This window comes from Haliotis asinina, chromosome 12 (genome assembly GCF_037392515.1).
Source record: "Haliotis asinina isolate JCU_RB_2024 chromosome 12, JCU_Hal_asi_v2, whole genome shotgun sequence".
NCBI classification, from domain to species: domain Eukaryota; kingdom Metazoa; phylum Mollusca; class Gastropoda; order Lepetellida; family Haliotidae; genus Haliotis; species Haliotis asinina.
The window spans coordinates 10739957-10767306 of NC_090291.1; the positions used below are offsets into that span (position 1 = coordinate 10739957).

Consider the following 27350-nt stretch of genomic DNA (forward strand, 5'->3'; position numbering starts at 1 on the left):
ATTATCCAACGTGGGAATACAAACACCTGCAATGCTTATCAACTACCCCTCGCTGAATCACAAACTGCGGTTGTATTCCTGGACAAATGGAGTGTTATGTTGCCACAATGTTGGATCTATATTCCTGAGAACCTCCTGTATACGATACAAGTGTTTATAGAAGGTAGGGATGTTGTTGGTACTGTAAATTGAGGTCGTGTGTGGTGTAACGAGGCTTTGTCTGTTATCTGAATATCCCAAAACATGGTATATCTCAGGTTTCCCACAGGATACGATTCGTGTTATAAACATGATAGCATCTGTTATGGAAGAGGAATGTTAGTCTGTCCCTTAATCCCTCAACCACAGTATTTTCCCTTCCGCCTAGCCCTCCCTGCAATGCTAAGGTCCTACCCGATGCAAGTCTAGAATTGCCCCGGTTCAGTATCTCCCAACTCACTGGGGCTCCCTTTCAATTTAAATGGGTTTATTTCTTATTATCATTATATATTTTCGTGGATTAAGCATTAGTCTAGTAGGATGTCTGTGTGGTTTGGGGCGAACGTTTCATAGTGCAATGAAACGTTTTAAAAGTAGGGCGTGCTTGTCGCTGAAGGTGGTGAGAGGTGGTTACGTGATAATGCGAAGGGTGGGGATGTTTGGTTAGAGGCGAGACCCTTTCACTCCCATATTCAAGGCTTGTCAGCGTGATTCTTAGTACTTTTTTTCTTCAACGTTTTGACCCTCAAAGAACTAGAATTGGTCATCATCAACCCATGCTTCGCGTATCCTATTTGCGTAAATCGATGCACGCGATGTCAGTCACTGGATTGTGTGGCCCAGACTCGATGATACGATTATTTACAGACCACACACAAACACTAACCAACATCAGAGTGGTCAAATACATGCATCATTTCGTGTCTCTCACCTACAAGCTTAAATTAAATCACGCACTCCACGAAACAGCTGCTTCAGTCTATTATATGGCAGCCGTCTGTGAATAATCGAGTCTGAACCAGACACTCCAGTGATCAATCAATTGAGCATCGACCTTAGCGCGACATGTCTCTGAAATGGGCATGTTCTACAGTTTAACACAAAAATGATGAGATATAATGACAAGGAGCCTTGAGACTTTCTTCATTTGACCATGAAGCTGTGGAAATCTAGACATGCAACATTTTCATGACTTGCGTGGCCTTTCTTGTTTATATTTGTTTCAGTGTCTGTAGATGAGTGAATGAGAATGGTTTTACACCGTTCTTAGAAATATTCCACCAACATCACAACGGAGGACTCCAGAAATTGGCTTCACACATTGTACCGTTCTGAAGAATCGTGGTCTATATGACAGACCAGCTCTGTTGAAGACCGATTGTGACAACCAACTACCAACATTCACAAACACCTAACATAATTTTTGTCTCAAAGTACCAATAGATGATGAAAACGACAATGTGTGTTTCCTGTTTACGTTACTTGATACAATGGAAAATATTAAGTCCCACGAATCATTCATATTTAACGTTGACCATCCCAAACGCACAGAATGTATTGAATGACTCATGATTCACTCACACCCAGTCCTCACCTTTGTGTCAAGGCTTGCGAGAATTTCCAGACATTTTGAATTAACGTGTTTCTTGTTTTCATCAGAACCGTTGCTGAAACATTATTACGTCATTGATGTCGAAATACGACATAGATCATTGCGGTTATTCATCTAAAATGTTTACAATGTATCAGTTGGCTATAGGTATTTATATATTTTAATTTTTCATATTCATAAATATACGTTCATCTTATTTCCGTATACCTTATCAAAAACATCTGATAATACATTTTAACATTCATCTTATCGACCGCTACGTTGTCCCGCCAATGACGTCACGCTGGAGCATCAGATGCACTCACTCGTGTTCCTACTATCACATCTAACATTCCTCGTTATTACCTGCCTCATGGAAAACACGATAAGCCTCATAAAACACTAACCGTGTTTATCTTTGCTTTATATGACGGTAATCCAATAGCAAAGGTTTTGACCTTGACCTTTCAGTGTTGAACGCTTCCTTGTCCAATGGCGGCATCAGGGACCGACGTCTCGTGTCGGCATACCATCAGTCTGCTAGACTTCACGCACATCGCTGTAGGTCCCGCGGTAAGTGGAGGGCGCATCAACAAGCACTAGGTGTGATCGGAGATAGGTCACATCAGCTTATGGTTTCGGGGGTCTTTGTGTGTCTAATGTTTTCAGATCGCGTCAGGCGTGTCTGGGTGAGGTACCGTCTATTTGCTTTCATTCACTGTGAGAGGAGGGGCTCATGCGGTGGGGAGCCTGATGTTTTCGCAGTTTCAAGGTACACATTTTTTAACTTGCGAGGGTACGGGGACTAGACCAAGTCTCTGAATGTATCTATTTTCTAATGGTAAAAAAAAACAAAGAAAGAAAGAAAGAAAACAACAATTCTTAATTGAAAAGGAGTTCCAGTAAGATGGTAGATGTACGTAGGTGCTACGTAATTATAGTACTGTCTCTGTAGAATCATTTCTGGTTAATGCAATGCGAATGGAAACAGAATAAATCCAGAAATTGAAATCTGGATGGGATACAGCATATGTGAATGAATAATCTGAATCGAAATTGTTAATTTATTTTTTTCATTTTCAGTGCTTTTATGTTGATCTTGATTTTTCATTGTTTCACTGCTTTTTGTTATTGGTGCTAAACTGTAATTCAGTTATACTGTTATTTCTCAGTACAAATGGGCACAATGTGTGAAGCCCATTTCTGGTGTTCCCCGCCATGATATTGCTGGAATGTTTCTAAATGCGGCGTAAAACCAAACCCAGTCACTCTCAGTAAAAAAGGCTGATAGACATTTTGCTATATTCCAGCTATTTATCTGTAAATAATCAAGTTTTGACCGATCAGGTAAATTACAGTGATTGACATCATGAGCATCAAAATAAACAGTTTAAACGAATCTTTACTGGTGGACTATAATGATCCATCATCTGACATGTTTTGTCGTCAGCTTTTCATCATCCTTATTCTGAGTCTCATGGAGAAGAGGCGGAACCCTAAACGATGTCGATGTTTCGGAGACAGGCCCGGCCTTCTGGTGTAAGACACTTTCTATCTTACAGTGAATGAGTGAGTGAAGTTTGATGCCGCTTTTATCAGTACTTAAGTAAATTAAGGTAATAGGGTCCTTTTTCTCGAAACGTTCGTAGCCCTAAGAATTCTTAACTTTTATCGTAGCCAATCTGTCAAGAGGTTCGAACGGCTGAGAACGTTTCGCGAATAGCTGCCAGGGCCCTTATTCTCGAAACGTTCGTAGCCCTAAGAATTCCTAACTTAGATCGTAGCCAATGTGTTAAGAATGGGCTTAAGAAGTTCGTAAGGCTACGAACGTTTCGCGAATAGCTGCCAGATCTTTACCACTTCTGTTAACCTCACGGGAATATTGCCGTTCTGCCAATGACCACAGTCAAGGCAAATCTTGGTTTTGCACGATATTAATGACTTGACATGGCCAAAATAAATAAAAAAAACCAAAAAAAAAAAAAAAAAAAAACCCAAACAAAACAAAAAAAACCCAAACAAACAAACAAAAAAACCAAACTTTCAAACATGTTTCGTACTTTCTTTTCCGGTAGCTGATGCTGAGAAATGTACACATATGTACACATGCCCTAAAGTAACGCAACACATTGATTGCTAACCCTTATTTAGCCATTAATATACATATTAAAATTATGTTTGTTTGTGAGAGTACTTTGACCCTTTGCATGGAACATATATTGACTTGAATGGTTTTGCGATATTTTTGTCCGCGTGTATTTATCAATTTATTCAGACGGTCTGATGCTATCTACAACCCTAAATGTACTGACAGCGGGAGTTGATTGCAGAACACGTACCTAGCTGACCTCCCGATACAAGACATTCTTCCTAATTCGTCTGAAACGCCCTCTTCAATAACTGCCAGGCCCCCTTTTCACAACGTTATCTTAGCGCTACTACTGCCTGACCTCCTATACTATAACATAGTGAGTGAGTTGAGTTTTACGCCGCATTCAGCAATATTCCAGCTATATGACGGCGGTCTGTAAATAATCGAGCCTGGACCAGACATTTCAGTGATCAACAACAAGAGCATCGATCTACGCAGATGGGAACCGATGACATGTGTGCACCAAGTCAGCGAGCCTGACCACCCAATCCCGTTAGTCGAGTCGTACGGCTGCTCGTAACATAGACTTAGACGTAGACCAGTCGTAGCCGTAGCTGTGTGAAACGGGGGTCAGTGTCGTAGTTGCAGCAGAACCTGGAGTGAGTGATGAAATAAAATTTAACGCCTCTTTGATCAGTATTTCGTGTCTTTACCGGTACGTCAACTTTAAGTGGGAGGAAAACCGGAAGTGCCCCTGGCCTCAAACTTGCACCACTTTCTTGAAACGACGGGAAATGGTGCCGACATGCAAGACAGTATGATTGACTGGAACCAACAATCATGGATTCCATTGCTGACGTCATTCCATTACCTGCTTGTTCCATTATGTTTCAGGAATGGAGCGATAAATTAAACACTTTTTGTCATTTTGACATTTACTTTTGATAACAGAAATATTCCAAATACTTAGAATGTAATTAAGTAATGTCCTCGTAACTCTCCATTCCTTAACAAAATAATCGGATTCATTATTTTTAAAGAATAGAGAAGCACTTGGACATTATCCTATACAGAGACAAACCGGCTCTATCACGTACGGTCCATGTCCAACGTGTGTCTGACAATAGAGGTACATACTCTGAGTGTGTGTATACGTACATAGGTCACAGGTCATCTGTTTGATGTCACTGTGGGCCTGCTGTCTTGTTATCTCACCTGTCAGCACATGCAAGGTATGTGTGTTAATGGTGGACCGCGTCAGCCAGGTAGCTATCAGATAGGTGACCTGCACGCCAGTCACTAGGTCACACCTGTCGGCACCAGTCACGGTCAGCTGTTCGGTTTACTGACATTTCTGGACTGATATCTTAGTGAACTAGTGACAATTGTCCTGATGCATCGTTTCAGGTATTTAAGGTTTCAAACTGAGTTTGATGTCTTTCTTAAGTTGATGAAGACAGTACGTCTCGTGAGCAAGTTCCACGATGTGCCGTATTCGATGAATTCCTTCCTTATAATGATAGTTACATTATGACGAAACAATATAATATAACCAAAAATGCATGCCAGTGTATATTCACAGCAGCGGGTGACCTCTCCTGGATGAAAATTACTATGTGAGCTGCCATTCATTTCCCGATGAATGTCGGAATGTCGGAATGTCGGAATGTCGCAAGATAGAAAAGTTATAGTTCACGTTGGATTTGATTTATTTTGTGGTGAGAAAAATATGTGTAGACCTTTCCTGGTGTCCCCCGCCGTGATATTGCTGGGATATTGTTAAACGTGGCGTAAAACTATACTCACTCATTTATATTACATATGTGCTTATCTCAATACACACTAGTAAATGTAAGTACCGTTACTCAAGTCCGGGTTACCGAGCTTCTCTTGTAGTAAGAAAACTGTGTATATGGTCTTTTTTGTTTGTTTGTTTGTTTTTATGTTCTGTTGAGTTTAAAAAGATTCCGAACGTACACTGTGCATACTGTTCCAAACGAACCTGCCAAGCATGACGTTGTGAACACATGGCTGCAGGAGTCGCCTCCCTTCTTTCATCACTGTCCACACTGTCTACCAGATATTATACCGTCCCGACTTCACCACCTTCTGTTCAGAGTGTGAAACCATATTCTGATGTCTGAAATATAGCTAAAATCGGTGTGAAACTATACTCAGTCACAGAGTGCGAAATTGACTGCGTGACTAGTAAACTCCGGTCGAGCTAGTAAATCTCCAGAGTGACAGGCCCGATTGACTGGTGGATTATCATGGGAAAATATACCGCTCTCTCCAGCTTGTTTAGTTATATCACACTTTTAATTCATTCAAGATTATGGCGTGATATAAATTATACGATGATATATTAACAGATTAATGGTGACAGCCGTGTCATACCGACACTATCTTATTCTCATCAATATTTACTATCTTTTGCTTAGTTTCTTCATTGAAATTTCGTTATAATGAATTATTTTGTGGGATAGTGGCGTTCACGTATAGCTACCCCGACTGAATAGCAAAAGTTGAAAACTATTCGCACACTGCTCACCGAATCACTCACACTCTTCTGTTTCAGCCCCGTGAACCTCTTGGATGGAGACGAGGACAGGTTCGCCTATGCCGCTGCCTTCGGCTCCACCGCCACCAACTGCCTCATCTTGTTCGGGGGCGACTACATCCCTGACAACTCGCCCATGTGGGCACAAGGTCAGCACACTAGCCACAAATACACGAGATACCTTCAAACCAGAAAATTTATCCTTGTCGCAAAATTGAAGCGCGACGTACCCACTCCGTGCCAGAAAGTCGAAGTGATTTTTCTCACCGGCTTAATGAATACATTACTGAATTTTAGCAGGGCAACTTGCCCTGTAAAATCCTTGTGTTGACTTCAGCAACTTCTCCAGAATAATCTACAATAAAAAGTCGCAGACTGAACATGCTATGTTGACAAAAGGCAGATGAAACAGATTAAAATTGAAACAAACATCCCATCTTACCTCCAAGTATATCCCCTTTTCGACACCCACTCCAGAAAAGTTAGAAAGGTCAGTGATTTGTCTAACCCCAGAAGCAGAAGCAGCCAAGTGGTCAAAGCGTTCGCTGATCACACTAAAGAACTCGGTTCGATTCCTGATTTGGGTACATAGCATAAAGACCTTTTCCTGTCTATGAAGCAGCGTCTGCCAGGCGGCCCACTGCTTGCTAGTTACCGGGAGGGCTCACTACTATATTTTATAGCCAGCCTTGTGGCCATTTTCCATTGGTATTCATTTTACCGCGTCATTGACTACGGGTGATATTTCGAAAATAGTTTACAATTGTCAACATGTCAGAGCGACATATCTCTCCTGATCTCTTCAACATGTTGTCATTTTAACACTTTGAAGGACGGTGGGTTAGTCGAGTGGTTGTAGTGGTCGGACACCCGGGTTCGATTCCCACATGGGTACAGCTTGCCAAGCCCATTTCTTGTGTCCGGGGTCATCATATTGCTGAGATATTGCCAAAATTGTGTAAATACAAACTCCCGACTTTGAAACTTTGGTAGAAATATGTCTGACATTTTCATTTTTGTTTTCAGTGTTCCTGGCCATGATGGCCGTGACAGAGATGGGCATCGACTACTACCCTTTCTTCGCCTGTCTGGCCAAGAAGACCAGCTTCATCTGGTCACTGATAGGCCTGGCCTACTCCATCATCTGGTGAGCGTGGCTATAGCTCTTGTTCTGAAATTAAACAATGTATTGAGAATAAGCTTATAGCGATATCGATAAAAATAATTCAGTGGTTTAATGGAACTTTTGCAGCAAATCCGTTTTCTTTCTTAGATGCGCTGTAGTACTTACGTTTTATGTGACTTGTAAGTAACAGGTGTTACCGAACACCTTTTTTCTTGAACACCTCGTGATACTGACTATCCACTATCCATTCATCAATTTTTACCACAATCCAGTGTACACCCTGTGGGATCTGGTTTGTGTGATAGTCTATATTTACTTATAAAAATCAACAGTTTCACTGTCACAATATTGACTTGCCAACTGTTTGCTTAGATCTTTTAACTGGTACATGTATATGCGTGGGCCTCGTTTAGCCTTTAGTCTAACTACCCCCAAGCCCACACTTTAGGATAGACCTTTAGAGATATCTTTCTCTTGAGAGAAACCAGGTTATAACTCGTACAAGGCGCCCCATGTTGTCTTTTGGAGGGGACTTAAAGGATCAGGTGGTCACCCTCGTTGACTTACATTATGTCTCGTGTCCGGGTTATCGTCGCCATCCTGTTTATCGATGCTCATTATATCGATCACTGGATTGCCTGGTTCGGATTCGATTGTAAATAAGCAGCCGTTTTGAGTTAATGATCAAGACATTCAATATATTTTTCCTGTTAATCGATTTCAGGTTTTTAGTCAACCTTGGCCACGTGTTTGAATGCGTGGATGCATCCGACTGGGTTCGTATAAAAGTAGAACTATCTACAACACTGTTACAGACGCAGGTGGTGGAGGGTATCAGATTGGATTACCATGTTCGGCAGCGAAGTTCGTAAGAGCGTTTCAGACCCCATTACTGAAACGTACATACCAAGGTGTCCACCTAGGCAAGTGTTCGAAATATGAACTCAGCGCCTCACAGGTTTTGGTTTATATACCTCCCAGGAAGCTACGAATGAAAAAGGAACGTATACAGTTCCATTGAGTAATAAAATAAATATAGCGCCGCCTGCATCAGACGGGTTGTAAAAACCAACTGAGGTCAAGCCCTGTGTCCTGCACAGGTCTTCACGGGACAGCCAGTGGTCATCCAACTTCCGGTGCTCGCCTGTCTTCTGTACCTTGTCATCACTTTCCTCATCCGGGTCATCGTCGCCATCTTGTCTACCATCAGATCAATGACAGAGTCGTACGTAAGTGCTTTGTCTCATCATGTCCAATGGGGCGGCCAGATAGCTAGAAAGGTCAGTGCTTGGTCGAACCCCAGCAGAGGCAGCTTTAATGGTTAAAGCGTCCGCTAGTCACGCTGAAGAGTCGGTTCGATTCCCCATATGAGTACAATGAAGTCCATTCATGGTGTCCCTTGCGGTAAGGTTGCTGGAATAATGCTTCTTACTATACTCACCAACTACTTATCGTTCGGATGACAGGGGTCTGTTAAAAGCCTGTCAGCCTTGGCCAGCATCAAACCGGAAGTGGAACGCCTGAGGTGCTCTAATTCGCTGCGCGGAGTTGCCGCCCTTGGAAAATCATTGATCAAGGATTCGAGTCCCGGTTCACCTCCATTATGTTTCTTGATTGTCAGTAAAAGAAGTTTGGGGGGCGGTGGGGTATCCTAGTGGTTAAAGCGTTCGCTCGTCACGCCGAAGACCCGGGTTCGATTTCCCACATGGGTACAATGTGTGAAGCCCATTTCTGGTGTCCCAACTCCGTGATATTACTTGAATATTACTATTAGCGGCCTAAAACAAAAACTCACTCCATCACTTTGCTTTGTTAACAATTGTTAACAGTTTGAGTCCGTACTAATACTAGAGCCAACGAGTAATCCGTACACGTGAGCATTTAAGATTGTTCACGGTACGGATATGTAACTCAGATATAACATTCTTATATTTCTTTTCATTTTCGTGTCCAGGCACATAATACGGATGCAGCCTACCTGGTCAACAGTAACAAGGTACCATTATCTGATTATTGACAGTATTTCAGGAAACGTACACCTAAAACTGGCAAAAGTATGGTGACTGATTAATGAAAGCGATGACCCTAATCAGCCACCATAGAAAGGTGGTCTGTATCTTCTACATAGGTGAAAGCTTCTTATATGGAAAGTATCGTCTACGTACATGAAAGTATATTGTATGAGAACGAAAGTGTCTTCTATTTAGATGAAAGTATATTGTATGAGAACGAAAGTGTCTTCTACGTAGAGGAAAGCATATACTACTATAGTCCGACAATCTTGACCAATCAGCAGTTAGCCCCAAACTTACCAAATGTCTTCTACAAACAATATCGCACCCGATAAATCATGCTATACTCTCCCGTTTCTCGCAGATAGTAAGACACCAGTTGATGAAGCACCACCAGGCCAAACATGTGGTTGAACTGCTCAAGGGCAAACGGTCTAGCCTGCCTCCAACATTGACGTAAGGAAGACCCAAACTCAAAATAACTTTATAACATTTATCTTTTATCCTACTTTGTTTGTCAGTTATTAAAGATGCTTGTGGCTGCTTTGAACGCTCAGAACTCACTATACTTGTTTAACGTGGTTCAAATTTTAGTCTTTTAGTCTTAGAATTTCCTCTCTCCATGAAATATTTGGCACTGGTACCTTTGCCATTTTAGATACTCACATGTGAACAATCCAGTTAAGAAGGAAATGTAATGTAAAAGTGACAAAAACAAACTAAAACAAAACAAAACATCAAACAACAGCAGTCTGTGAACTGAGAAACCAAAGTGTCGTCCAGAACAAATTTCATTCACGTCCCTGAGAGCCAGCTGGGGATATTTTACGTCCGTTTCTGGAAGCTTATTACGGAAGCGCTGAAGGGACAAACTTGTCCGCTCAACATATTAACTCGTGCGCTCAAGATAATTAACTCGTGCGCTCAAGATAACTAACTTGAGCGCTCAGTATATTGCCTTGTGCACTCAACTCGTGCGCTTAAGATAAATTATATTTCATCAGATCCCTTCAGCGCTTCCGTACTTATTAGACGTATGTTTGAAACATTAAATTGTTGATATTGTTTCATATTTTTTTTTGTTTCGACACTCCTCAGTTTCACAGACTCAGTTAAAATTTTATTTTTACGAAACGACACCTCTGCTGTGAAACCTGTGTGCCGTGAAACAAATATGTTGTAAAATAAATGTGTTTTGAAACCAGTGTGTCATGGAATAACCGTCGTGAAACTAATGTGTCACAACAGCAAATGCGTCGTGAAACCAGTGCGTTGTGAAACTAGTGTGTTGTGAAGTTAAACCAATCTGTTGTGAAGTTAAACCTATATGTTGTGAATTTAAACCAATGTGTTGTGAAGTTAAACCTATATGCTGAGAATTTAAACCAATGTGTTGTGAAGTTAAACCAATATCTGGTGGAATTAAACCAATATGTCGTGAAGTTATACCAATATGTCGTGAAGCAAACGTTATGCTCCTTCCTTCAAAAAATAATTTGCATAGTCTTGAAGCAAAATATTCTGTTCTTACAGAAATGCCAGTACTCCCAAACGTTAATACGTCGCTCTTTTATCTCCGAGTCGTTTCTCTATCCCCAGGTCAGCGGACTGGAGTACGGGGTTGTGGCATGTGTTTAACGTTAGTCAAGATCCGACATTCCGATACTCCCCTCGTATCACAGTCACAGTCACTGTCGCCATGCTCTGTCTGTACGAGGTAGGCAGGTCATTCTCTATTCTTGATCTTTTTCATATCCTTGACATATCTTGTAATCACCCAAAAACCGTTTCCTACTGTTAATATCGCGTGTGTAATATCACATCATTTGACTTGTCATATTGCTATTTTATTTATTTATTTATTTATTTATTTATTTATTTATTTATTTATTTATTTATTTATTTATTTATTTATTTATTTATTTATTTATTTTTATTTATTTTTTTTTCATCTATGAATTACAGAGACTAACTCACCTTTGACAGTTGAACTGCAAAATATTTTGATATTGACCTACGTGGCTTCCCCTCTCTCTCCCTCCCGCCTTTTTGTCTATTTGTCTTTTGTTTAGTAATCTATTTTTTCTTATGATCCAACTAAATACATAGTGCTCCATCCTAGAATATAGTTGTCTATAAGCAGCATTTAAATTTATGTGAGACTCGTAATTCAACAAATTAGGAACTGAAAACCGTCAATATAAAAATATAAATGACGCCAAATACACCAAAAACGATATGTTTTGTATGTTTCGGTAAATTCGTGAAAATAATGAAGATCTAAGCTGCCTTGATTACTTTCAGTTTGGCCTGCTGTCGTTCTTAACAATAGAGAAGGTCATAGGCGTCGCCAAGGCAACCTTGCATAACACCTCTGTGTCTTCCAACTTCGATACAGTGTTCGGGTCAGGGATGTACAACCAGATGAAGCTCCTGCTACACGTGGGACAGAGTAAGGGGACGATACTAAGTATCCAGGGTAGGGGTGGGCACCCAGTGAGGTGGATAATGGGTATGTTCACAGTGTGAGATAGCGGGAGTGTCAAGTGAATATGAAATATCAGTTCAGAAAACACATAAACACATAAACGTCTCAAATATCCTCAGAAGAAAATACATACTGATAATTGCGTTGACCTTCCATGACGTGGACACGTTTTCCCATTTCCCGAACACCGGGTGCTATCAAATACGTGTCCTTTCAATTTCACGCTTAGTGGAACGTGTATCGTTGTATAATGGAAGCGTTGACGTTCTGAACATTCTCCATGTTTCTGTTTCTTGTATGTATTGCAGAGCGGTGGGTAGCCTAGTGGTTAAAGCATTCGGCCGCCACGCTGAATGCCTGGGTTCGATTCCCCACACAGGTACATTAGGTGTTCATCGCCATGATATTCCTGGAATATTGCTAAAAGCTGCGTATAATCTTACTCACTCACTCACTCTATGTCTTCTAGTGTCATGGTATGCTGCTTTTGGCGTGTCGTCGGTGGTAATAGTGAACTACATCCTCAGGATTTTCGTCAGTTATAAGCTACAGCTGAAACGACTGATCAGGGGAGACCACTCTTTTATTCCAAAGCACTGTTCCTCTTTACCTCGGAGCAAACTATTGGTAAGGAAATCTCCCGTCACGCCACTTGCCGTTGAGTTCTATGACACACATATATGTCAGTCTAAATCTCAATTTATTAGAGGGTTTAACATCGCTTTAAAGTGACTTTTTGAAAATGGCGACAGTGCGCTGGATAACAAGTGAGAGAGTATCCCATCTCCGACGAGACCTTATTGTATCCGGATGTAATAAAAGTTTGTTTTGGTGGAACTTTTATTTTAAATTTAAATAAATAACGCTATGTCTTTAAGTAGTTGAAATTTAAGATAATAAATTTATACCTGGTTCCATGTTTCAGGCTCACAGTCTGATGTATTCTGGATCTCAAATTGCCTATATTTTATGGGGTAAGTGAGTATGGGCGATTCTTCCTCACTCTGTCTCTGTTAGTTAGTGAAGTATTTACTATGCTTTGTCTCTAGGGTGAGTTAGTGAAGTATTTACTATGCTTTGTCCTCAGATTGCGTTCTTACCAACTCACATGGCGAGGACTTAATTCATGTAATTCAAACAAAGATCCGTTAAGATTTTGTTGATACTGATTCTCAATGGTGATTAACACGGTATGATTTCTTATAAAGAATTCAAAGAGAGTAAGACTGTTCTTACTGATACTATTGGGGTCCGATTCCTTATATACTGATTCCACGATTCTGCATATACCAATACCCTAGGGTGCCACATTTATCACACTGTTTCAGTTAGAATATTTTGTTCATATAGATTCACAAAGGAGAATATTTTTTTTCATACTGGTCAAATGAGGGTAAGATTTTGTTGAGAACGATGCACATAATTTAGGATAAGATTTTGTTCATATTGTTTCTAAATGAAGTCCCGGTTCATATTGTCCACAAAGAAGAAGATTTGTTTATACACTTTGTATATAATATTTCGCCTAACAGATTCATATAGTGGAGGGTATTTCTTATATTGATACAAATAAGGAAGGATATGAATCATATTGGTTCACATGATATCACAACGCGAGATATGTTATATTTGGTTCAGCAGAATGATATACATACACGTACATATAGTATGTTCACAACTTCATATTTTAACACAAACATATTGTTTTCTCAATGACATATTGCCACGAGGGAGTCAGGTAGTTAGAATGGATGTCAAAGAATGAAAAGACATTAGTATAAGGAGTATGAAAACATCGGCAAGATTCCCCTTTGCACATTGCATTGTGTTGGGTTTTTCCTTTTTTTAGTTTGGCTATGAGTACTTCGACATGAACCACATCTTCCAATTTGGGCAAGCATACTCTGATAATTGTAATACCTCGAAAAGGGTGAGACTGGTCATATTAATTCACATAATGGTGATAACATGTTTACATACTGAGTGGATACCCGTGAAGGTCCCGGGGTAGAATACGCCTTCAGCAACCCATGCTTGCCATAAAAGGCGACTATGCTAAGAGGCGACTGACAGGATCGGGTGGTCAGGCTTGCTGACTTGGCTGACACATGTCATCGGTTCCCAATGCGCAGATCGATGCTCATGTTGTTGATCACTGGATTGTCTGGTCCCGACTCGATTATTTACAGACCGCCGCCATATAGGTGGAATATTGCTGAGTGCGGCGTAAAACTAAATTCACTCACTCACTCACTGAGTGGTGCTGTTTTCAGGTTACTACATCATGATATTGTCAATATTCACCATCAGCCTGATACTGGCCTACCTGCTGATACTGCCTCTGCTTGGCTTTGTCTCAAGATTACTACTAGAACCATTCTGGACAATCCTGTACGTATGCCCCATCACGGCTTCCCCATCACGGCTTCCCCATCACGGCTTCCCCACCACGGCTTCCCCACCACGGCTTCCCCACCACGGCTTCGCTGCCGTCAGTGTAGAATGTCCTATTTTCATTCTTAACTATTTGCAGATGCTCACTTTCCTTTCTCTGTAAGGAGCTATTTTACGCTCCATTTTCAAAATTATTAATATCATACACTACTGGAGAGAACATTACATAGATATTTGGGTAAATAACCCACAAAAAGAATTCTTGCAATGTATGTAATGAACTATATAAAGCTATCTCGTTTACCTTGGCATCGCCTGCTTTCGAAAATACATAAATGTATATAAAAATACAGACATCTTTATAAAACTACACACATGTATAAAAAATATGTTTAAAACATACTATGTCCAAACATTTTTGTTTCTTTGCGTTTTCCATGGTATCTACAAGCCCATTTCTAAATTGACTTGCTCAATAATGTATGCGTTTACGCCTAACACCCAGGTTATACAAATTGGGACTATAGATAAATGATAAAATATATATGTGATTATACATGTACTAGGCCTAGATTTTCGAAGTTCTCTTCGCGCTAAGATAGTCGTCATTGACATATATTAACATTAACTTACTCCTACCTTAGCGCTTCGGAAATGTACACCCTGGGATTTAAAGGAGTTTGCGTTAAGGCATACATTGGATATATACTGAACTTTGCTGTTCAGTTGATATCCAGTGCATTGCCTTGACGCAATCTACTTTAAACCCCCGGAAACGCACCTATAGAAAAAATGAAATCTCGTTAAAGTAAGCGTTCATGTTATGTCCTCTTTTTAGAAACTTGACAAAAAGAAGAAAAATTAGAACTTAGTTTCTTTTGATGTTCAGTTAACATTGAAATAATAAGTCTATTTGACTGAAGTGATTCTTCTATCTCCTACCGCCCAGACCGACGGTGTTGGTGTCCTACACAGTGTACTACCTCCAGATCTTGGTTTCCAAGAAAGCTCTACTACAGAACGAACATTTCTGTAACATCACAACCCACAAGGTCAGGAGGGTGCTTGCTCTGGACAACAGGTACGATCTACACACAAAGCAGTAATAGGGCCTCTAGTTCCCCTTTTCAATAAGAATAGATTACTGTCAACGCCAGTGTAAAAATTAAACAGGCTTGTCACGCACCATATTTTTGAAGTCACCAAGTCAAAGAAAGAAGTATTGAACGTAAACTTGACATTGAACTTACCTGAACGTTTAACAAAATAAACTTTTGACGCGAGTGAAGAATGTTTGTGTTTTGCATTCCCAACCGATCTTTCACATCCATACCATGTTTCAGACGTGTATTCCACAACGTGTCCTACTTCCTGTTTTTCTATCACATTCTGTTGGGGCTGTACACGTGCTTGGTAAGGATTGCCAAAGGGATTCTTCTTGGAGTTGTCTTCCTGGGGAGAATTGACCGAAGTGGACTGGTCAAGGGCTTTGAACACTGGGACACAGGTACGCATATCATGTAATGGAACTTTAGAATATTCTACAGGTGAGGTAAACCGGTATATGGGTGACTGGGTGATTTCGGGTTGACGTCTCTTTTAATAGAAGTCTATTTATATCAGCATGATCCTTTCAGACAGTTCGAAATAATGATCCGTGTCAAGATCCCGGTTAGATCTGGGGCCCGTTCCTATAAGCGCTCGTAGAACTACGACAGTTGTAAGTCTATTGTAAAGTGTGCGTGTTACGACCATCGTAGCTCTACGACAGTCGTAAGTCTATTTTAAAGTGTGCGTGTTACGATCACCTTAACGTTACGATCGCTTCGTGAAACAGGGCCCAGACATTCAGCAACACTTGCTTGAGAAAGGAGGGGATTAACGGGATCGGGTTGTCAGGCTCGTTGACCTGGTTAAATGTTTCACGCCACACTTTTCATAAAATCAGTAATGCATTTTTCTCAATAATGCTATCAGGCTTTATTATCTATTCCAAAAGAACTACATATATAGCTTACAATATCAAATTAAAAAGTTCGAATGAATCAATGCAAAGTTGCATTAAATCAACACTCGCGCCCTCTACAGGCCGAAAATTGTTTGAAGGGAATCCCATAAAGGTTTGTCCCCTGGAGCGCTCTTTCAGAAGTCAATTCGACACACACCGACAACACTGCGTTCGACAGCTTTCGATGTACGGATGAATCGTTTACAGTCCATACATGACAAGTGTTATCTGTTTGGAAGTTATCCTCGAGGTTTCAGTTATCCATTTCAGGCAAGTCGTGAGAAAGAATAAGTCTGTTATTGCATCCCCATGAAGCTAAAGTGTACGTATATGCCCCAATACATATACTATAGACGAAACATTTTCGAAAACGTGAGAAACAGTGTCTGAATGCCGTCGTATCCAGATGGTGTCAATCAAACTCGATTTTTGACAGTTTGTTTGCTTGTTTTTTACCTCCGCACTCAGCAATATTCCAGCTGTATATCAGTTCAGTGATCAGAAGCATGAGCGTCGATCTCAATTCGGAACCGATGGCATGTGTCAACCAAGTCAACGAGCCTGGCCACCCGATCCCGTTAGTCAGCACGTACGTCGAAGGCCAATATTCACAGACCGCGACAGATTAATTTTTGCTGAATGGAGCGTACAGCATCGCACATACACACACAAGCACCAATTTTGACACCATGTTTCAGGGTATCTGTCGTTTGTGAGTTTCCTGCAAGTGGAACTGGCCCACACACATCCTGTACTGGTTGTTTTCTGTCAACTGATGATAAACGTAGCCAGAGACAGAAGGATGGCGCGGTTCACTCTCAGTCAGGATGGCCGTGACAGACCTCCATACAAAACATGTTCGTATATATCCATGACATTTGAAAAACCTTTGAAACAGATGTATAGATAAAATAGGCAGATGAAATACATTAGAGATGAAAAATAGTCATTTCTTGCAGCTATAATGAACGTACAAGTATTTCCTTAGAGTGTATGACAGTGTGTACCATTGAGTCTGTTCCAGACGTGAAATCACTTCTTGATCATTTTTCGACATGAACAGTTTTTTCCCCGAGATAACATCACTGGCAATTCTTGTTTCCGAGCTCGTATTCCATGTTGACATATGACCCCTGTAAAGATCCAGGTTAGAATGATACGGTTCTCCAGCCATTCTTCCCCCATCTTCCCTTCTCGTAATGTGTACTTACTATATTTGGTGTCGGACTTCGTAACTAACAATGTGTTTATCGTTTTTAATTTATTTATTTCATTAGATAACTAATGGAGATGACCGCACAGTATTTGTATAAGCCTTTGGGAACTCTGGTAAAATGGTGAAGTTATGGGTCAAGGTCAGGGTCAAGGTTACCATTGTTCCTTTGATTGTTGTGTATTTCAGTCGGTGACGTGGAGCTTCTGTCTATGGAGTCCTGCAGGGTGAGGACCAGGTGGATGAAGGCCTACACTCTCATCAGGAACCCAGCACTGAGAACAGACAGGGACTCTGGGGGACTGGAAACTACAGCACATTAACAAACAGTGACTTGAAGTGCAGCTCTGGACGATTCTCTGGTTTGTGTTTAGACGATCATGTTCTTTTCACCAGGATTTCAAAGAGCGTCATATGACTTTCTCAGAAGTTGTTCGATCGAGGCCCCAGTAAAGCTTTAAAAACGCTTCATGGTGGACAAGTGGCGGACGTTTCAAACTTTGACGAATTAGTCGTAAGAGGCGACTAACGGGATCGGGTGCCACGTGGCCAGGCTCCTTTACGTGGCTGACATGTCTCATCGTAACCCAGTTGCGTAGATCGATGCTCATGCTGTTGATCTCTGGATAGTCAGGTCCAGACTTAATTATTTAAAGACCGCTGCTGTAAAGCTGGAATATTGCTGAGTGCGGCGTAAAACTAATCCCACGCTCATTCTACGTGGGAAACGACAAGCAATTTCTGATCAGACTCAATATGCACATCTCGTCTGACAATGGGATCCCGGTCCAGTGTTTCAACAATTTACGTATATTCCTTAAATGAAGCTTTCATACTGTTTGTTACTGTGTTTTTAGGCAGGTGGTTGTTGTACATTAACAGTGTAGGATGGAGTAGCATAGTGGTTAAAGCGTTCACTCGTCACGCTTAAGACCAGGGTTCGACCCCCCACATTGGTGCAATGTGTGAAGGTTATTTCCGGTATCCTCCGCCGTGATATTGTTGGAATATTGCCAGAAGCGGCGTAAAACCATCCTCACTCACTCACTTGTACGTCAACATTGAACCAGATTAACAAATCTTCACCCCTTCAGTGACAGAGATTCTGAGTTACGTCGTCCCTACTCCACCTTTGATAATCCTCACGCATTAAATTTAAACTATGAAACACACTGCAGAGTTCATAACAGAATGGCCATTCTTCCTTTTTTTGGCCTGCAACATATGCTCCCGTTTTTCATCAGGTGAATTCTCACTTGCCTTTGCTTGTGTTTGTGACGGGTGCAACCGGCGGGGCAGGATACGCTTATCTTTACGCGAAAACCTGGCTTGCTTGTGACTTATGGATACATGTTTATGTAATAGTCACAATCCTGCAATCACATTCTGGTAAAGTATTTGTGTGATTCATCGAGTTTGTTTCTCCTTGCTAGAGTTATGCCCCTTTATTAAGCCTAAATCTTCATGGAAATGTAACCAGTGTGGTTTGGTATATACCCGTACATGTCAGTTATAGGAAAAATTAATTGGAGATGGCCCCATGCATTAAAATATGCAACATCACTTCATATTATATAATCAATACAATGATTATTGATTACCCAGATCATAGAGTAGACACGTGTATTTGCCACACCTAAAACGACACATGCCTTAAAGAAGGCTAAGAAATACTATATACACACTAAATACGAAGACATAAAATACACAATGCAAATATAAACTAACCTGTTAAAAGTTGTTGTGACTGATAACCGCAGACCAGACAAGCTGAAGTGAAAATGGAAGTTGACCCACGAAACACCCTGCTATTGAATATAAGGGACCTGGGCCTGAGGCAAGTCAACAGAGGCAAAAGAAAACGTAAGCAGCAGGGTGTACTATTGTGAAACTGAAGCAGGGTTACATTGAGAGGTTAGCTAGGGCTAGGTTTAGAGATGAAAATACAAGTTAAAATATACTTGCTAATATATACATAACGACAAACGCCAACAGAAAACCCGAAAATAACCATGCGCAATGCAGTTTTACTGACGACAACATTGACAATACGGTGTTAGGGACGGCCAATATCTGGTGCATGCTGCATCATGGGTTGTTTCTGACGTAGTCGAGGAAGGCCAAAATCCCCGCCAGCGTCTCCTCCCCTGTGGGAATAATCTGTTCAGGCGGGAGGAGAAACCCAAACTGTCCCCTGTCCCTCAGTTCCAGACTCACGGAGTACTTGATTCTGACTTTCTGGTACATATAGTCACATATGCTTCCTGTCACTTGGTCTGAAAACATTAATACACGTGTTTCATCCATCTGAACAGGGTAGCTGAACAGGTTTTAGTTTTACACCGCTTTTAGCAATATCTCAGCAATATCACGGCTGTGGATACCAGAAATGGAATAAATACATTCTCCCAATGTGAGGAGTCGCGTGTGTGCGTGCGTGCGTGTGCGTGTGACCTCTGCACTTTTGTTCTGAAAGTGTATTGAGACTATCGAAAAAGTTGGTGTTAATGAACTGTGCTAGTGTTGCGAATATAGTTATCCCTGTGTTAAGAAGCTCAGAAGTGCAACTGATCCTTGGCGTAGTCCTTGCTTTCAGTTAGGAACAACCATGTCATGGAGTCTACCTTATTAGTACGTCCAATTAAATGACAGATAACAGGAATTGCTCACATATAACGTCTGCGATTGATCCATACGTGAAGGTCGTTCCATGAACTGCAGTCAAGGCTGCAGTTGCCGCTTGGGCAGAGGCCCTCTGTGAACATACTACGGATACGTAAGGTCATTATAATATTCCTTAACCTTGTGTTATCTCTTGATCAAGAACAATTCTGAAACTGTTCGAAATTATTTTTTTTCAGTGAAAACAAATTGTACTGATAGAAAAAATCCTTCACACAAAATCCTTTGAGTGAAATTAATTTCGAGATTTGGACCTTCTTAATTTGGATCAATCATAAGTGAGAGTGTTCGATTTCATGTCGTAACAATATTCTAGCGTTTTAAGGGTAATGCATGCATCAGCAGGACTGGTAGGGGCCTGGGTTTGGTACTGGCAGACCATCAAACATGGAAGAGGAACTGTATACGAAATACTTACTTTGCAATTATATGTTCTGAAATTTCTCGCAATTTTAATTATTTCTTTATTTGTTTATACTTTAAGCATTTATATCGATTAGGTTCTATTTACTTCAACTTCCAATGAAATATTGGACATTTCAAGAAGTTTCACGCTTTGATGAGCAACTAATCAAAGCAACGAGAAAATAATATAAAGTGTTTAAGGAAAACTGAATTAACTAGAAAAGAATTGAAATTATGAGAGAGATTTCAAAAATAATGAAAAGAGTGAAAAAATCGAACTTTTGAATAAAAAACGATAAATACTTGAAATGAGGAGAAAAATCGATGAAAAAAGTGTAGAAGTGGTCTTCCATAGTATACTCATTTTCATATAACAACGTCCCCATCTATTCCTGCTTTCTACGATGATGCAAACACTGAAGATTACTTACAAAATCCGCGTCGTTGCGGGTAGCGCCTTGTTTGTAAGCATACGGGTACATCCATAGTTGGCCGTAACTATGGATGTCGATGAAGGCAACTTTGTTGCTGATGCTTGATACAAACGACGTCAATGCCCATGTCTCGCGCTCAGAGTTACTGAAACCTCCCCTGTAACTGTCTGAACATGGGTTCATGTTCTCGGGGTTCCATGCTATGGACATATACCAGATATTACAGTTAATGTGTAAAATCGGACAATTTGTAAGTGGGATGTCATGTTTATCTACAACCTGAAGCATCTGCTTTACTTTTTTTCTTTGAATAATTATTTATACGCATATGACAAAGCATGTTTTCATTCTTTGATCTTACCCGGGAAACCTGTCAGTTGTATCATAAGTGTAACATTACAATATAAGTTGTTAAGGACCAGTGAACAACGTATTTATCTTACCGAAAACCTCAAAATGTTAATTTTGAACTGTTTGAAGCATGAGTATCGGACCTGTGTGAATCAAACGATTCGAATCTTGCATCTTGCTGCCTTTTTTACGTTTAGGTATTGTCTTAGTAAAGTCGTCGCGATGAAATTCCCCTTCCTACTATTCACAGTGACTACATTTGAACGTCTTGTCAAAATTTCTTTATTGGAATGAGAGGCAATTTTTTTTCGTTGCGTACGACACAAGAAAAACGGATTTAGGGTTATCTCCCTCCCATCGGTTTGCATTCGTAAAATATCGGAAATTTTTGTGCATCATGCGCGATGCAATGTTATTCGAGATAACCACCCCGAAGTACCAAATGGGTTGCTATTGGCAAGGGATGTAGTGCAATACACCTCGTTTGTACACAGGTTGCATTGAAAATAAAAGAAGAGCTCTCAGCCAATCAGACAGCAACATTTATGTGTGAGGTAAAAAAATATATGATTCTCTTTTGTTTTTGAGTTATTCCAAGGAAATGCACTATTTCTCCAGTACATTTATTACAAAAGTCGTTTTCGGCTGATTAAGAATAATTAATGGTTGCGAATCTTACTAGCCCAGCGTATCCTGAAGTTGCGATTGAGGTCAGTTCTTATGCACCCTGAAGCTTTCTCTATAAAAGTTCTTGGGTCGTCCCTGTTCTTTCTCCAAAGACGAGTCTGGAATTAATTCTAACCTGATTATGCAAACCAGGGCTAAATATACCATTACAAATCTTTATTAAAGAGTGGTTATTTCAGTCTTCAAACACAAAATAATATTTATGGCGAACATTAATATACAAATGATCCTATCTCATAACATTTTGTAAGTTGTTGAATTTAATCAGGGTTCCTCAAATGAATATTTTTCCATTTAAGGTATTTTTGCTTCCCATGACGTCTGGTGGACGAGCCATAGTTTGAACAATGGCTCTGGGGCGGATACACCATTTTGAGACAGGAGTTGCACACTTCATTTTCACCCGTTTTCACGAGAGTTTCAAAGGTCATTTGGCAAACTTTCAGAACAAAAGGGGGACACTTGCATCCCTCTTCTGGGTCCGCGTATGGGCTGCAGCGTCACACAATTCATAAAAGAATATAATCATGTATAATGGCACAATGATATGGCGTTATTGACGATCAGCACTTTTATAACACTCACTCCTGGTGACTGCCAACTGTAGATGTATCCGTCGACGTTAACAACGGGGATGACGTAGATGTCGAACACGTTCAGGATAGCTGTCACCTCGGCGTCAGTACCGTACCGCTGCAGAAGCTGAGACAGAACGAACGATTTTGTTTCTTAACACTGGACAAAAAGGTGTGATTTCACTGTGTTACTTATCAACCAGGCACAAATCACCGGTTTTCGTGCTGTGATTTTCAAATGCGCTACACGAACAGCAACAAACGACTGCCTATCAGCATGGCCATTGATGGGGGATTGTATGAGAAGAAACTGCGAAAATATCTTTTCAGTCACACATCAGTTGGACCGTAAAAGATGTGGGTTATAACTGGTCTTCAGCAACCCAGGCTAGTCGTACGATGCGGCTATCGGGTGTTGAGGTTCGCTGATTTGACTGACATATGACATCGTACCCCAAATGCGTAGACTGACACTCAGAATGCTGATCACTGGATCATATGATCCAAACTCGATTATTTACAGACCTCCGTTATATAGCTGGAACCTCTGCTGAGAGTAGCGCAAAACAACAAACAAACAAAACAACAAACAAGCAAACAAACCAAACACTCAGCAGTAGGCTTTTGTTCACAGGTGCTTCACTTGCCTAGTATTTCGACGATATAACTACGATACCAGATGATACCGATGAAAATGGTCGTCCAACCTCTCCGCAGCATCAATGTCCTTTTCATCCATTATTTATTCCACAGTCGTACAACTTTAATTCGGTATTTCCAGAAATGCACTTCCTCATTTCTTTATGTTTCGCTATTATTCTTTACAAAATTATAGGGCTTTTAACTCGGAAACTATTCTACAAAGCCACAATGTATATACAGATATTATGAATCGGTAAAAGGTACATACTCGTGAATAGTAGTGTAATATCAGGTTTTTGGGAGGTACCTAGTTGTGAGCAGTATTGTACATACAACCCATGTCAATAAGTGAGAGAGACTTAGTCTTGAGCACTATTGTACACTCGTCTAATATCAGTCGGTGAAAGGTACATACTTTGTAGCAGCACTGTAGCTACAGCTGATATCAGTCGGTGGAAGGTACATACTTTGTAGCAGCACTGTAGCTACAGCTGATATCAGTCGGTGGAAGGTACATACTTTGTAGCAGCACTGTAGCTACAGCTGATATCAGTCGGTGAAAGGTACATACTTTGTAGCAGCACTGTAGCTACAGCTGATATCAGTCGGTGAAAGGTACATACTTTGTAGCAGCACTGTAGCTACAGCTCATATCAGTCGGTGGAAGGTACATACTTTGTAGCAGCACTGTAGCTACAGCTGATATCAGTCGGTGGAAGGTACATACTTTGTAGCAGCACTGTAGCTACAGCTGATATCAGTCGGTGGAAGGTACATACTTTGTAGCAGCACTGTAGCTACAGCTGATATCAGTCGGTGAAAGGTACATACTTTGTAGCAGCACTGTAGCTACAGCTGATATCAGTCGGTGGAAGGTACATACTTTGTAGCAGCACTGTAGCTACAGCTGATATCAGTCGGTGAAAGGTACATACTTTGTAGCAGCACTGTAGCTACAGCTGATATCAGTCGGTGGAAGGTACATACTTTGTAGCAGCACTGTAGCTACAGCTGATATCAGTCGGTGAAAGGTACATACTTTGTAGCAGCACTGTAGCTACAGCTGATATCAGTCGGTGGAAGGTACATACTTTGTAGCAGCACTGTAGCTACAGCTGATATCAGTCGGTGAAAGGTACTTAGTTATGAGCAGTACTGTAGCTACAGCTGATATCAGTCGGTGGAAGGTACATACTTTGTAGCAGCACTGTAGCTACAGCTGATATCAGTCGGTGGAAGGTACATACTTTGTAGCAGCACTGTAGCTACAGCTGATATCAGTCGGTGAAAGGTACTTAGTTATGAGCAGTACTGTATATGCATTTGATATTATACTACCTCGTTGGTCATCCAGAGGATGCTGGCCGGGGCTACCCACTCCCTGGCGTGGAGCGTCCCTTCTAAAAACACAGCCGGTCTGTTCGATTGAAGTGACACGGAGATCTGTACACGGAATAAACGCAGGATTAAAGTGTTGTGTAGGCTTTCGACAAAGTTTTACCGCTCTACAACTCTTGAATAGAGGCGACCAGGCATTTTACCCACATTTTTACAAAACAACCAAAATATCAAGAGAGAATTTTACTTGATGAAGAAAAATGTTATACAAAAACCCATTTATCTCCGTCTTCAGCCGAAGCAAAATGAGTTTGACCAGTTTGATTCAGACAATAGCTTCTAGTTTGAACACTGAGCCTAGGAACACCTATGAACCCATGACAACTGAATATTCTGATGGGCAAACGAAAAATGTCATAATATTAACACAAGAAAATATAATCAAATGCAAACTGCCACATAGTTATTGCCAGCTACATGGGTTCGATTCTGACCAGCATCGGGACTCAAACGCACCACTTGACAACTTTGCATCTAACTTGCCCGTGCACGCATCCTAACAACCATACCTCATGGCACACAGCTGATCGTATTTCAGCAGAAAACCACTTTACAATGCCGAGGTTAACTTCAGCAGAGCCAGAGAGGGTCATCGAAATGTTGCAAATGATCGCTACGACGGGTCACGTTGCAAAAACCTTGCAATTGCTCCGCCGTGACTGTCAGGAACCTTTGTCATCATTACTAACAGACCGGTCAGACCTCAGACCTCCCCAGACACGAGACTCCGGGTGACAACTGCTCAAGAAGACTGCCACCTGACGACGTTACACCTTACAGACTGCTTCCAGACGGTCGCGTCATCAGCGTCACCAGCCCTCGGCCACTAAGTGAGTCGAAGGACAGTGCCAAGAATACTGCGGGTCTGTGGTATCAAGGCCTAAGACCAAAGAACTGCTGACAGACAGACATTGTCGTTTCAGTTGTCCAGAGCTTCTTTCACAACGTCAGCGTGACCTGCACGCTCTCCTAACATGTCGCCATCGAGCACGTATGGGACCACCTTGATAGAGTTATTCGACGGAGACAGACTCCAACAGTTTCATTTTAGCAAATGACTCAAGCTGCCTCAAGAATGGATGCGAATCCCAGCTGACATCATCAGACGCCTCACAACTTCAGGCAGAAGACGTGTGATTGCATGTATTCTATCTAGTGTTTCCCGAATGGACCCACTGATCGTGAATTCTCTGGTTTGACCCCACGTCGACCATAACCTGCTCAGTACATTATTAGTCTTATTAAAAATTGAACGTTTATACATAGCACGTGCCTATGTCATTGCTTCATAAAGCATAAATTGCAAACTTCCATTTCTTGAAGTTTCTAGGTGAAATAAAATTGTAAGAGAAAGTTTCTTTTGCCCGTCAGTATACATGTATATGGGATTGGTGATCATACCTTGAGAGCTTTGATGTCATTCCCACCATTTGTTGAACCAATGTCTATTACTGTGGCGTATTTAGTAGACGCAGCTTGGTCTAACATCCACTGGTAGATCTGAAGCAACAAAACCACATAAAACACCCAATACAAAACATGTCGGCTGTGCAGAGACAACACGACAATGCCTGTCAGTTGGGTTAGCGTGATGTCACTCATTGGTATCGTTCTTCTTTAGAAGATACCATGTACCGTAAAAGATTTAACAGGGTTACCGGAACACGCAGTATGTCACATCTTGCAAGCAGTTTGTGTGTGAACACAACTATTACAAAGTCAGAAAATTTTTTCCAGGATGTTCAGCAATACGGACCATCCCATATTCATGTCAGACTTGCACTGTAATTATGCTTTTAGAGGTTGGATGTTTTGATACCGTATCTTAGCACATGTAATATTATTTGGTATTATCATTCTGGACAGGTATTACGATTCAACACATCTGGCTCAACATCCTGCCAATCCACACATAAATTACAGTTTTTCCTTGTCAAATTCTTTGCCCGTGATATTGGCATGTTTGTTCTTTTAGTTCCGTGGCAAAAGTCTGAAACATTGCATGGTTGAAGCGAGAGGATCAGTTCTGAGCATGGAGTTATTAGCCGTCTTGGGAAAGATCAGACCTGTATGCATGTACACAGGTTTTCCATTACAGGACGCCGAACGATTTTCACCTACATCTTTACAAAGACGACATGTCTTAGCTCTGAGGTGCTTAAAACCTTAACGGATGGCTCTACCTCAGACATAGGATGATACACGCCGTAGTCGAATGTCGTTGCGGAATTTTGAAGACGTGCCTGCTCGTTCGAGAACAGTGACACCTTGATGGCCTTCTCAACATCCGGGATCTGGACGGTGGGGGTCAAAGTGAGGCTGTCCATCAATGCGTCCATGTTGGGTGGCAGAATGAAGTCGAGAGATGTGTTCGGTCCGGAACTTAACCGCCAGATATCAATCTGTAAACAGAGGGGACTGTTTTCAGGGCTGGTTCCATAATTTCGTTTAATTTAAAGTGACGATGGCTCTTAAAATGTGACCTTTCAGTTTAATTCCATGTCGTTGAATACAAGTATTCTTCAACAGATATTCTGTTCTTCTACTTGATCGCGATCCTTTTGCGTAAATATTTTCTTTTCCTTCTTTGAAATGATGAATGAAATATCTTATCATCACAGACTGCACACCAACAGGATAGCCTTCTTAACGTCACAAGAATAAAACATAATATGCAATAGGTCTACAACCCTACCCCTTCGTTTTGAAGCAT

At 41.0% G+C, this 27350-nt stretch overlaps 2 protein-coding genes across 3 annotated transcripts; one reads left to right on the forward strand and one right to left on the reverse strand.

Annotated features, from left to right (window-relative positions):
* The first annotated feature begins 30 nt into the window (after positions 1–30).
* On the forward strand, positions 31–22565 carry LOC137257775 (stimulated by retinoic acid gene 6 protein-like). 2 transcript variants are annotated; one of them, XM_067795201.1, is made up of 19 exons: positions 34–163; positions 2042–2143; positions 3021–3109; positions 6241–6371; positions 7249–7369; positions 8073–8124; positions 8449–8577; positions 9303–9344; positions 9725–9816; positions 10960–11077; positions 11665–11812; positions 12318–12475; positions 12774–12822; positions 14122–14239; positions 15192–15323; positions 15586–15749; positions 16949–17107; positions 17653–17825; positions 22322–22565. In XM_067795201.1, the coding sequence occupies exons 2-18, from the start codon at positions 2063–2065 to the stop codon at positions 17784–17786; spliced, it is 1917 nt and encodes a 638-aa protein (XP_067651302.1). In that variant the 5' UTR covers positions 34–163; positions 2042–2062; the 3' UTR covers positions 17787–17825; positions 22322–22565. The 2 variants fall into 2 exon arrangements, with proteins under 2 accessions (XP_067651301.1, XP_067651302.1); XM_067795200.1 differs by lacking the exon at positions 22322–22565 and having other exon boundaries at positions 31–163; positions 17653–18303.
* On the reverse strand, positions 19477–27350 carry LOC137257776 (carboxypeptidase A2-like). Its single transcript, XM_067795202.1, has 9 exons — positions 27333–27350; positions 26821–27039; positions 26039–26137; positions 24578–24682; positions 22608–22724; positions 22015–22120; positions 20982–21184; positions 20134–20218; positions 19477–19739 (listed from the first exon to the last, which is right to left on the reverse strand). Exons 1-9 carry the CDS (start codon positions 27348–27350, stop codon positions 19552–19554), a joined length of 1140 nt encoding a protein of 379 aa, XP_067651303.1. The 3' UTR covers positions 19477–19551.

Coding starts and splice junctions, on each gene's coding strand:
- LOC137257776 (XM_067795202.1), bottom strand. Junction 26,138..26,820: donor TGTATCATCCTATGTCTGAG/GTAGAGCCATCC, acceptor TTGTTGCTTCAG/ATCTACCAGTGGATGTTAGA. Junction 22,121..22,607: donor ACAGTTGGCAGTCACCAGGA/GTGAGTGTTATA, acceptor AATTAATTCCAG/ACTCGTCTTTGGAGAAAGAA.
- LOC137257775 (XM_067795200.1), top strand. CDS start 2,063: ATGGCGGCATCAGGGACCGACGTCTCGTGTCGGCATACCATCAGTCTG. Junction 15,324..15,585: donor GTGCTTGCTCTGGACAACAG/GTACGATCTACA, acceptor ACCATGTTTCAG/ACGTGTATTCCACAACGTGT. Junction 17,108..17,652: donor CAGACCTCCATACAAAACAT/GTTCGTATATAT, acceptor TGTGTATTTCAG/TCGGTGACGTGGAGCTTCTG.